The 12,050-nt window shown below is 39.6% G+C and overlaps 1 protein-coding gene across 2 annotated transcripts in view; it reads left to right on the top strand.

Moving 5' to 3' along the window:
• ABCC4 (ATP binding cassette subfamily C member 4 (PEL blood group)) overlaps positions 1–12,050 on the top strand; it is a 143,444-nt gene that overhangs the window by 89,236 nt on the left and 42,158 nt on the right. For both annotated transcript variants that reach the window (XM_063149543.1, XM_063149542.1), the window contains exons 21-23: positions 6,770–6,920; positions 7,568–7,687; positions 11,027–11,137. In XM_063149543.1, the coding sequence (XP_063005613.1) occupies positions 6,770–6,920; positions 7,568–7,687; positions 11,027–11,137 (382 nt within the window). The remainder of the gene's footprint in view (positions 1–6,769; positions 6,921–7,567; positions 7,688–11,026; positions 11,138–12,050) is intronic.

The raw sequence follows: 12,050 nt of genomic DNA, 5'->3' as shown, positions 1-12,050 counted from the left end.
ACCATGTAAAGTTGTGCTTGGCATCTGAGGTGTTTCACAGGAAGAAAAATTGTATTTTTCATGGTATGAAGACCCCTGTAGTTTATGTGAATAGTTCTTATGTGTACACTTTTTGTCCCCTGGGAAAAGAGCAATATAAGAATATAGCCAAGGCCTATTCACAGGAGAAGTGACAAACAGCAAAAGCATATTAACTCTTTATATTATTCATATGAGGAAATCACAGTAAAGTTTTAACTAACTCCTTGACTTCAGGAAAACCTCTCACTTTTCCATAGATCCTCATTGCAAAGTTGTGACTTGCTGCCCAAATCACTGAGAACACTTCTGTGCAGGTGTGCTTGGGGGGCACAAGGGGCAGTAAACAAGGAGCACTTCAGAATATCAAAGATCCTGTTCAAGATTCTGCTGCTTATAAATACAGAAATATATTGTCCACAGCCATTTACAAGAATGGCTATTGGCACTGTCTTTTGGTGTATGATAGTATTGGTTTCCCTGTGCAGTGGGTATGAGCTGGAGCTGCATGCTCTGATAAAAGCCAAAGCTACAGCCATGGAAAACCTGTATTAGCTGGAAGTAACTTACTACCATGGCCTAAGATCCCTGGCAAAAAAACTTCTTTCATGATAGAAGATAGTTCATTTTTAGAAAGAAGATAACCTCTATATGTTGTAGGAATATAGTGCAGAGTTTTAAGGGATGAGTGTTTCAAGTGTCTGTCAGAATCACAAGTTCAGAGCTTGGTTGTGTGTCTGTTTCTAAAGTATGGTATCTGGAAGTCTCAGACCATGTACACACCGTGATTTCTGAAAACTGCTGTTACAGTCAAGTTCTGCATGAGACACTTAAGCCTCTTGGCCCAGGGTGCCCAGAGAATCTATTTCTATCCCTTCTTGTAGGGTAAGAGTTTTCTGATGATAGGATACTGTTTGAATATGACAGTGGTGGTGGTGGTGCCAATGTATTAAAGAAAACACCCTTTTTATTATAAGGTCACTTGTTAAAGAACAATTGCACACAGTTTGCTGTGACCTCAAACAAATATTAAGGCTTCTCACTTAATGACAAAATGCATGCCAACTCAAATGAATGAGCATGTTGGTGGCACAGAAAACATTTGCCCTGAGGAGCTCAGTATATGCTTGTTCATTTGGAAAAACAGTGATCCAGAAGGACTGTCTTGTAGAGATGAGAACAAATAGGAGGTGCTAGCATTAAGGATATGATTGGAAATTTTGTATACATTTCTGGCAGATGTATTCAGCCTATTTGCAGTGACATACTGATTTAGTTCAGTAACCTCTTGCTGACTAGTTGCAAATAGCAGGATTGAGAAGAGATGAGAACATCTCGCAGGACATAAGATGAACTTGCTCTTTTTGGAGCTTTTAGAGCTGGCAGTATTTAGTTCTTATGTTCTTCATTCAATTTATCTGAAATTATAATTTTCCTTTCTTATCCAGCTGTGTCTTTTTTCCCTCTTTCAGTGCATTGGTTGTCATGGTCTTTAAATTCCATATTTTCTTGAGGATGCACATTTTCCTAAAGCTGAATTAACACTGGTCGAGAGCTGTCATTCCTGTCAAAGACTGGTGTCCTTGGTTGCTTCAGAAAAGGACATTGTCAGAGATGCCACCTAAATATTGTATATCCCATGTGTTCTCCTGTACTTCATTGCATTTTTGCTGAAGACGAATGTGTTCCTGACAGTTTGATGCAAGTAATAGTATAAACAACCATATATACTTATTTTTAACCTGTTCCAAAAGAAAAGCCATAAATTTTATTTAAAAAGTAATTTGAAGACAAACTCGCCTCAACTCAGCTGTTTTAAGTGAGTAAAATGAAGTAGAATTGTTTAGGTGCTAGTTTTTCTTTGGATGTTTCCTGTGGCTTTTTGTAATAAAGGGGAAAAATGCAGAAAATCTACACTGTGGTTCTGGGTGGAACAGGCTTGAGTAGAGTGTTTATCACTCTGATCTCATTGCAATGTCGTCTTCCCAGGGAAACTTGTCTTCTGGTGTCCCAGTGTAACCAGCCACCTGTGCAGTTTTTCTTTAACAGAGATGCAGGTCAGTCAGTCCTGACAGTCTGGTTTGAAAAAGTATGTTTGGAGGGGAAAAAAAAAGCATTCAAGGATAAAGAAAATGTCAGAATTGGATTAAGGATTGATTGTACATGCAGTTATTTGGCAGAGTCAACAAGGAAATAATTTCTGTTAGGGGTAGGGGAGAAGGAGGAGGAAGGGTAATGCCAAGCAAGTACGAACAGAGTGGGGTTTTGTAGTTTCTTGACGTGGCTTTACTTCAGACAGCACAGCCTGACTGAGAGTGCCTAAAGTTAATGCAGTGAAGGTTCAAACTGAAGTTGAGGATATGTGCCTTTGCTATTATTAAATTAGTATGGCTTTGTGGCAGTTCCATGGGCTAATATAATCCTTGGGAGTGTATATTGAGGCCCAGGGAGTAGCATTTCGGAATTGGGGCTGAGTAGGTGTTCTTGGCTTCTGCTTAAATATTGGTAAAACCAGTCCTGGAGTGCTGCAGTTCTTGCGTGGGATTTGACTGTAGATTCGATCATCAAAATTGAGCTTTGATGGTCTTTAGATGTTTACTTTGCTGTAGTCAGAGGGCATCAAGTAAATACAGTTAGTGGATTGTAGCAAAATACTAAACCACAGGGTCTTTAGGTATGCACCTAAAGGTTAGAGGAAGTTACTACCATCCTTGGACATGTTCCAAAGATGCACAGACCATGCTTAAGGACATGGTGTAGTAGGGGACTTGGTAGTGCTGCATTAAGGATTGGACTCTATGATCTTAGTGTCTTTTCCAGTCTAAACAATTTTACTATTCTGTTCATCACTTCTAAACTGTTAAACTAGGACAGAAGTTTCGCTATGTAAGCCAAATCTGGACTCCCACAATGAGGTTTCCAAGTCTCAAATCCCATCCCCTGGGCTCCTCTCATTGATGGGTGATCCTGCCAGATCAACAACTGCACGTCCAGAATAATGTGGTTCCTGTGGTAGTAGGTCCTATACCATGTTTTTCTGCTCTGTAGTTGTGGTACAGAAATACCTGCTGCTCCTAGATCAAGACCTGTTTGAGATAGAAACTCCAGAATACCACTCTCAGCACCTGTAAGAATAATGGAGAAGTAGGTCATCAGATGGTGAAGGGAAAGCATGTTTCACAAGTGAACGTGCTGATCAGAGCATTCATTTCCCCAGAGGGTTATAGTTGGGTATGCCTGCTGCAGTAAAAGAGGAGATTTTTAAGCAAAAAAAAGCCACAATAAATGGAGTGACTGACCAAATCATGAGGGAAATCTCTCAGGACTCTTGTAAGCAAGAGGATAACTCCCAACAGAAACAACATGTGCTTTTCTGTACTCTAGGTATAGACTGTGTGCTGGCTGTGTGTGGGAGATTCATCTTTCTTCAGGGAAATGGAAGCAAATTTGAAAGTGGACATTGGTCACCATGTCTCCATTTGGAAGTGACGGTCTTTTCCTGAAACTATCCAGGTCTTTTCTTTGTCTTGGTAGCCAGTGCGTCTGTTCCTTTTGTGCAAGGTGGCCTTGTTTCAAATACTGTGCAGATAGCTGTAAAATGTAATTCATCGGCTCCTGTGTTTTTGTTTTGGTTGCTTTTCTTCTTTTTTCAGTTTAACTATTACTTTCTACACAGTCATTACATTTTGAAAGTTAAAATTAGGAAATACATTAAAAGGTGCTGGGTTTGTAGACCATATTTCTTTTATGTAGGACAATCTTGGACTTTTGATGCAACTTTCCATTGTAAGCTGATTCTTCCATGAGAAGTCTAGATACCCAGTCCTGAGTGTTTCTTGCTGTTTGTCTCCAGAGAGGAGACACCAGACACTCATGTCACCATTATTGTCACCCTGCTGATTATCTTGGGTCCTGCAGCCTGCACACAGTGAAGCTGGTAGAAGCTGGGGCGGTCTCCAGCTGCAAAGGTTGGTTGTCTCTTGTGAAATTCAGGAGCTAGAACCTTTGCCTTACCTCACGCAGTGACTACATGATTACAGTCTGCAAATGGTTGTGTCTGGCTTTCAGACTACTTCATTAGGAGTTAATTTATATGCAAGTTTGGTTTCCAAAAAAAAGAACACACATGACTGATCCACCCTATCATAAATTTTTATAATGATAAGGTGGTGCAGGCTCATCTAAAATTCCTTCCAAAGGCGGTGTCAGAGTTTTACTTTAGTCATCCTAACCATCTTTTCCTTCCCTGTATTTCTGCCATAGCAAGGCTTTGTTTACACGAGCTGGATCTTAATAGTTCTACTCCCACTCCCACCCCCACTGGCACTTTGCAACATATTGTAGATTATCATCACTAAACTTCAGTTTGGCATCTTTGTTTTTTATTAAGAGGCATTTGTTTTCCTCAGAATCCTTTTCCTTGAAGCAGCTCTCCTCAACATTTGACTTCATATTTGCGGCTGATGTTACGAACAGACTGTGTACTTCAGAAACAGCTTTTTTGTGACTGTCTAGGAAGGGATGGAGAGAGAAGGCAGCAGATGTATTGAGCAGTTTCAGGAGTGAGTTTGGAACAGGAAGGAAGAAATGGACTTCAGTCTTTGCTGATAAGGATGGAGGTGAGGGAACCTTTAAAAACTTGCCAGTGTGTGGATGGCTGGCAGACTTGGTAGAGATAATGAGCATTACTGAGAAAAACTGAGATCTAGAACAGGAGAAGATTTGTAGGAGGTCAGGAATCTTTATGTCCTTTCTCCTTACCCTACAATAAAAAGGAAATATGTTTACAGGGCTCTAAAGAATGCCAGAAAAGTAGAAGGTAGAGAAGGGCTGATGGCAGTGCTGGTGAGGAGCCCAGGGTACTTTGTTGTGCTTTGTGCTGACGCAGCCATGTGCATAATTGATCCAGGTGAAACAACGTGCACTCTCATTGCCACCTTGCCTCCTCCTGATGAAATCTAGGTAAAATGTTTGTCATCTGCTGTGTGTATCTAGAAGGTCAAACAACATGATGCTATCAACACCTTAACCTACAGATGAGCAGTGTAGTGGTAATGCAACTTCCTCCAGAGCTCCTTTCCCATGCCTACCTTTTAGAATTTTCCTTAATAGGGTTATGAGGCCCTAAAATATGCTTTCAGGATCTATGAGATGGGGGGCTGTAACACTGATGAATCTTCTTTCATGAGCTAAGACCTCTAAGCCTAGAGCTGACTCATGCAGTTGTAATGTGTAAGGTGTGTGGGTTTGCTCTTTGGTCAGGTCAAATTAGGGTAAAGGCAGAGAAGCCTAAAGGAAAAAAAAAGCAAATTTATGGGTAAAGGTTGTACTTATTTTTGGCCTTGGTGTGCTACCAGAAGTGCAGTAGGAAGGAGGAAATGCAGTGTGTCATAGACACTTCCACTGAAAGTGTTTGAAAACCCAGGTAGATCTCTAGTACCTGCCTTTGCTGATGTGTTGCTTATATGAGCACTGAGTTGGAAAAGTTGAAGGGATGGAAGCATTTTTACTCCAAGACAAGCATTGCTAGTACCCAGTGGTCACTAATGCATTTTTGAAACCTAAAAATCAGGCAGTCACAAAATTTAGCTGGAATCCATTCTGTGTTGTATGAGGTGATGAAGAAGGTGGCTGCTGTGCAGTCCATAAAATGAAAAATCTTTGGAAAATATTGTCGTTGCTAAGGAATATGTTAATGAGAACAATACAGGAATTTAATCTTGAGGTAGGATTTCAGTTGTCTGGTTTTGGTACTGTATGGGTTTTTTGTATGTACATATTTTTGTATGGGTTGGGTTTTTTTCCCCCTTTTTGAAGAACAAGTGGGCACATCCTAATTATAGTATACTGGGACTCCTACCATACATTCATTCATGTACATCTGGGTTCTGCAAGAAGTTTGTGTGCAGATGATGGTTTTGACTGTGTATTCAAACTGATAGTTTGATGGAAGATGTGAAGGGGTCTGAAGGAAATGGAGGATTTAATTCAGAAAGTTGGGCGAGGATCCTCTGTCCTAAGCAACAGAGTTTTCCTCATTATATCTAGTTTTCTAAGAGTAAAGTCGGGTTTCCTCACCTGTTACATTACACTCTAGTAAACCTGGTGAAACAAGCGTTTTATGACACTTTTTGCAGTGTGTAACATTTTCTTCTTATTTGTAGCATTTCACATTGCAATCCTTTGAGAAAAGAAAGCCCACTTTCTCCTGTCCTGAGTTTTCTTTCTAAATGGGACAATGCTGTGTTCAGGAAAACATTGCAAGCCTATGTAGAAAGTCTCTCTTCCGAGTGTCAAGTCTTTCAACTCAGGTTGAAAGCCAGTTTTTCACCAGTTTCTTCTTAGCAGGAGTGAAAAAACATGTCCTTGATTCACCAAATAACTAGGATCCATTAAAGATTAGTTGTCTGTTACATTGATCATTTATTACTTTATTACAGCAGTCACAAAATAGTCTACCAAGAAAGACACTAATTTTCAGTCAACCAGCTTTGTAAAGACTTACTTTAAAGAACAAATAATGTGTAAGAAAGCCATAAACTGGAAAAATAGTCAATTTAGATATTACTGTAAATTTTCCAAGTTGCTTAAAAATAGATGTTGCTCATATGTTATACAATGCATCCGCTCTTAAATGTGGTAGTTATGTTTAAATATTTAAATGTTTCAATAGTGTTAAATAGTTTTATACTTGTTCTCAATTAAATTCTTCTGGCAAAGAGTTTTTTATTTTGTTTCTATTGTGCTCCAGACTCTCCTACAGATTTGTGGTGTGGTGGCTGTGGCTGTGGCAGTGATTCCTTGGATGCTCATCCCCTTAATTCCACTATTTATTCTTTTCATTTTTCTTCGACGATATTTCTTAGACACTTCAAGAGATATTAAACGTCTAGAATCCACAAGTATGTAGCTTGGTGGGACTTAATGTTAGTTTGAACCCTACTTATTATTATGTGAAATGCTAGTATTTTATAGACAGTCCATCAAAGAATTTTCTTTTCTTTTGCTATGCAAAAAACTTCCTTATTGCCTTGGTTCTCAACTAGTGAATTACATGCTTAACTCCTGTTTTGCATAATGATAAACCTAGGGTATGTCAGTTAACTATCTGTAAATAAAGCCAGTTAAGAACATGCTAAGCTGCTGGTCTTTGGGACCTTGCATGCATATATTAATGGTATTTCTGACCTTATCTGACTCCTGTGCCTGACTTTAGCTTGACTATGATATGGAATATTTAACATTATGAATAACAAACATGGGTGCCTAATGTCATTAATAAAACCCAAAGAATTTCTACAGTGACAGCTATTGTTAAAAATGTAAGACATTTTTGTATAAATTAATCTGCCTGGCTGTCTGACTGATTCTAATTGAGTAAGAGAACATCAGTTAAAGATACTGCATATTTATTCTCAAAAGATGCAGTAGAGTAGTTTGTATGCTTAAATATAAAGTGGTAGGATTAAAGATTAGTGTGGTACAAAAAGAATTAAATGTTGTCCTTCATCTATTGTGAAGTTAACTCAACTCTCATTTCCCTTTGTAGCTCGAAGTCCAGTGTTCTCCCACTTGTCATCATCCCTCCAGGGGCTTTGGACTATTCGGGCTTTGAAAGCTGAGGAAAGATTTCAAAAGTTATTTGATGCACACCAAGACCTCCACTCAGGTTTGTGATGAGTTGATGTGAAAAATCAAATACTTTGCACGGTAGGAGGGAAATATCTTATGCCCTCAGCGACATGTATATAATGTGCATTAAAATCAGTAGGAGCTGTGCATTTGTCTCTTTAGGGTAAAATTCCTGTATTAGAACAAAAACATTATCTGTCTAGATTTAGAGAGTTTACTTTGGGCTGTAATATAATTTAGAATACCCATGCATATATTTTAACAATGTATAAGATAAACATTTGAAAGTATGCCTGATAAGAATACTTAAAGAGTAATTTTTAACATTTTCCTGAATTCCATCTTTAAGAAAAGGAATGGTAGGGGGAGGATGGAGAGAGATGTGGAGGAAACAAACTATATTATGAAGCATTTGATACTAAGTAGTGTGCTTGGAATGGTATAAATAATCTTGGGAAATTTTCATAAATGTAACTTATTTTTTACTTTGAGCAGTTTTCAGGGCTTAAATCTAAACTATGGAATTAACATAATTGGAAGGTGTGAAATATTCGTTTTCTGCAAGCATAAGTAATATAATTCAGGTTTGGACTGTCATTCTTTGACTTCTGTTATTTAAATGTTCTCTATTGCAATGTTCTTCAAGATATAGCAGAATGCAAGTTTTCAGTTTTGTGTTTGTTAGGTAACATTGTGATTTTCCTCCGCTGTAAGGCATACAAGTATATTTGATTGCTGTTTTGTAATTTATAGATTTATGAGGTTTCAGACAAGACCAGCTGATCCTTTCTGAAGTACAGCTTATCACAGGTTGTAGCATCATACACACTGACCATGTTGAGCCCAGTGACTTGTGACTGGTGTAGTGCATCTTCCAGGGAGGAACCTCTAGCCTTGAATTTCCCATTTTTAATATTTTATACTTGCTAGTTATGTGACCAAATCAGTGTTACAATACCTGATAGCGAGGGAAGACAAAGTTGTGGTTTAGTTTTCTATAAAAGACATCTTTAGGCAATAAACTGCATATAGAAGTTTCACTGTACAAAGAGGACCATGACATTTAAGAGAAATATTTTTCTGTATTTTGAGGTCAGATCCAGGGAACATAAAAACACTTCCATTTTTCAGTCAGTTTTGTGCATCTCCCGAACAAAACTGTCAATAATACCCCTCATGGGCAGATCATGAACCTGTTTTTGAGGTCAAGCTTCAATGCTTATAGTCACACTCTTCTGTATACCTACACTCTTCATCTTGGTGACTTTCCCCCCAAGCCTTTGGGGCACACCAGCTGGCTTAAAGTGTCTGTGGTTTTTGGTCCTCACAGGGAGTGTGTGCCTGGACAGCAAAGGAGGCCAGCACCCTCTGGGCTGTGCTAACAGGAGCATAGCCAGGGGAAGGAGGGAAGTGGTTGTCTCCCTCCAGACTTGTTAGCCACACGGGGAGTACTGCATGCACTTGTGGACTGCCAGCTCTGGGAGACGTTCTGACAAACTGGAGTGAGCTCCCTGGAGGGGCCACGAAGATAGTTAGGGTATTAACAGGAGAGGTTTCCTTGTGGGGAGGGTACTGGGCTTGTTCAGTTCACAGAATACAGAGGATTTAATAGCTGCCTTCCAGTGCCTGCAAGGATGCCATAAACACAGGTTTCTCACCATGGTACGTAGTGGTAGGAGCACCGACTTGGGTGTAAGTTGTAACAAGCGATTTTTAACCTGAATTCAAGGAAAACCTATTTCACTGTGAGCACAGTCAAGCAGAGGCAAGGATTGCCCAGAGGTGCAGGCTTCATCTGTGTGGATTTCAAGACTCAAACTGCACAAAGCATGGAGCAACATGGTATGACATCTGACCTGACTGTGCATGAGCAGGAGGCTGAACTAGAGATTTCCTGAAGTTGTTTTCACACTGGATAGTTCTTCAATAGTAAATGTGAGCAAGCAGTAGCTGATGTGAGAGAATACGTTTCATAGCAGCTCACAAAGTTGGAGTCCTGGGTTTTTAGTCTCCTAAAGAGTTTTAAATTCTTTCCTGCATTGCAGAAGACTCTCCCAGCCAGTGATGGTTTTGTTTAGCACTTTTGGCTGGAGTAGTGTCTTCCTCTCTATTTAGGCCTGAGCCTAGGACTCAGGACATTTGCTTTGAACCCCTTTGAAGGATGCCTATGAATGGAGTATTAAATAAATTTTAGATAAAAAACATCTAAAAGGCATGCTGACATTTGACCAAAACCAAGTTACCTTCCTGCCAGTGCCCATCTCTATAAGCAAGCCCATGAGTCATCAGACCACGATGAGTCTTTATTAGTTCCTGTGACTGCCAGATTCCTTTCGTTATGCACAGTGACCCTTGTTGCATAGAGAGGTTGCAAAATGACCCATCTCAAGCTGGCAGTATAACACACCTCCCTGGACAGTTAGGATCAATGGAGCAAAAGCTCCATAATCTGGCTGTTGATGATCAGGCTTAAAACCACACTTAGCTCCTTTCAGTCTCCCAGAAGGGAGACTTTTTTTAGTCTGAATTGTTCCCAGCACTAGGCTAAAGAGCATTGAAGAGTTGAAACTGCAGTGATCTTTAGCAGGGAGTAATGGCAAGCAAGGCAGAAGGGGTTGGAATGGTAAGCTTCTGCTGTGACTTGGTAGCAGCTGGAACAATTCCTCTGAGTGTAATTCCTCTGAGTAGTCCTCATGGTTACTTTGCTTCTGGTTTTGGCCTTGGATTCACTTTGCCCTCTGTATTGCAGTGTCTTTTTTTGCTGTCTCTTGTACCTTGTACTGTAGCATATCTACCTGGGATGGAACTTAGTACCAAATTGTCAACACCTGAGTGAGTGCAAAGTGGAGATGTCCACCTGCGAGCTTTCCCAAATGTAAAAATGTGCATCTAACAACCTGAATACCTCTGTATAGCTGCACTGCCTGTATTGAGTAGCTCCTACAGGAGCTTAACCAGCTGCAGCTGCCTTCTAAGAACTTGGCTCTGACAGTTGTGTTGTGATATGTTCTAGCTAAAAGCCTGTAGACTCTAGTCCAGCTACAATAAATGCAGTTGTACTTCTGCTTTTTGTATAAGACTGTTGAGTCCACTAGAGTTGGGAAGAGGCTTCCATTTTGAATAAGTGGACCATGCTGCGAGCTTTGACTGTTTTTCTTTCTCTTCCTATTGTGGTTGCTACTGGTGTGAAAACTAAATTAGACAATTTCAGGAAAACTGGTCAGTAGCCTGATGTCCATGCAGACAGCACTTGAAGATGGCGACGTTGGGGTTTTTTGACAATTTGTATTATTAACATGAATAAATTTAGTCATAATTATGCAGCTTAGTTTTCTAATAATCCACTGGTTTTATGTCTTTGTAAAATACACTTTAGAGGCCTGGTTTCTCTTCTTGACAACCTCAAGGTGGTTTGCTGTGCGTCTGGATGCCATCTGTGCCATTTTTGTTATAGTGGTTGCTTTTGGTTCCCTGCTTCTCGCCAACAGTAAGTACAGATGTTAGAAAAAGTTCACCCAGTAATTACCATGTATAGTAATGCCTAATTCTTTTTCATATGTTGCTGTCTCTAGTTGTTTAAAGGCTGTAATTAAGTTAAATATTTCTTTCTAGATCATGATCTCTTCCTTAGTCTAGGGCATTGGGGCTGTATCTGCTTTCCTGCAAATCCTGGAGGCATTTCAGACATCTTCCGGGCTGAGGCATACATCTGTCATCATCCCCAAGTGTGCAAACAAACGTGCTCTTCTATACTCCTCACTTTTGAGATTCTGGCTTTCAGAGCAATAACAAGAAATAAATCTTCTTCTTTTTCCCTACCTTTGTCTTTCTCTTTTGGGCCTACAGGGCTTTGCTTTTTATATTGAAACACCCACAGAGCTGCTTCTTAACAATGTTTTTCCTTTCTGCACGTGGCAGAGTAGGTCAAAAGGCAAGCTAAAGTTCCTAGGGATACTCTTCTCGTATCTTGGATCAGTGGGATAGGCCAGTTCCAGAAAGAAAATTGCCTCATAATAATACATTTTATGTTCACTGTCACTCATGAACTGTCATTAGTGTATGCATCATCCAGGATGTAATTGGGTTAGATGTGCTAGAATGAGATAGTCATCTAAAACATGAAGGAAGAAGTAATTATCTTGGACATGAAAATTAGTGCTAATTTGCTGGTTTTGTTTCTTTTCTTTTTTCTTTGGATAAGTTTTATATGTGCATGAGTATTTTAAAATTTGAACACTCTGTGCTGCACAACTCCACAAATTTTGAGCTAGGTTTGATGTTACTAGCATGCAAAAAGACAAGTCAAAACAATGGTCCTGAATCTTCCCTTGCTTCTGGATAAAGAGTAGTTCTCTCAAAGTCAATAGTAGTTCTCTCAAATAGTCAAAGTCAATAACAAA

Source organism: Melospiza melodia, chromosome 2 (genome assembly GCF_035770615.1).
Source record: "Melospiza melodia melodia isolate bMelMel2 chromosome 2, bMelMel2.pri, whole genome shotgun sequence".
Lineage (NCBI taxonomy): Eukaryota > Metazoa > Chordata > Aves > Passeriformes > Passerellidae > Melospiza > Melospiza melodia.
This window is presented reverse-complemented; position numbering and strand designations above follow the sequence as displayed.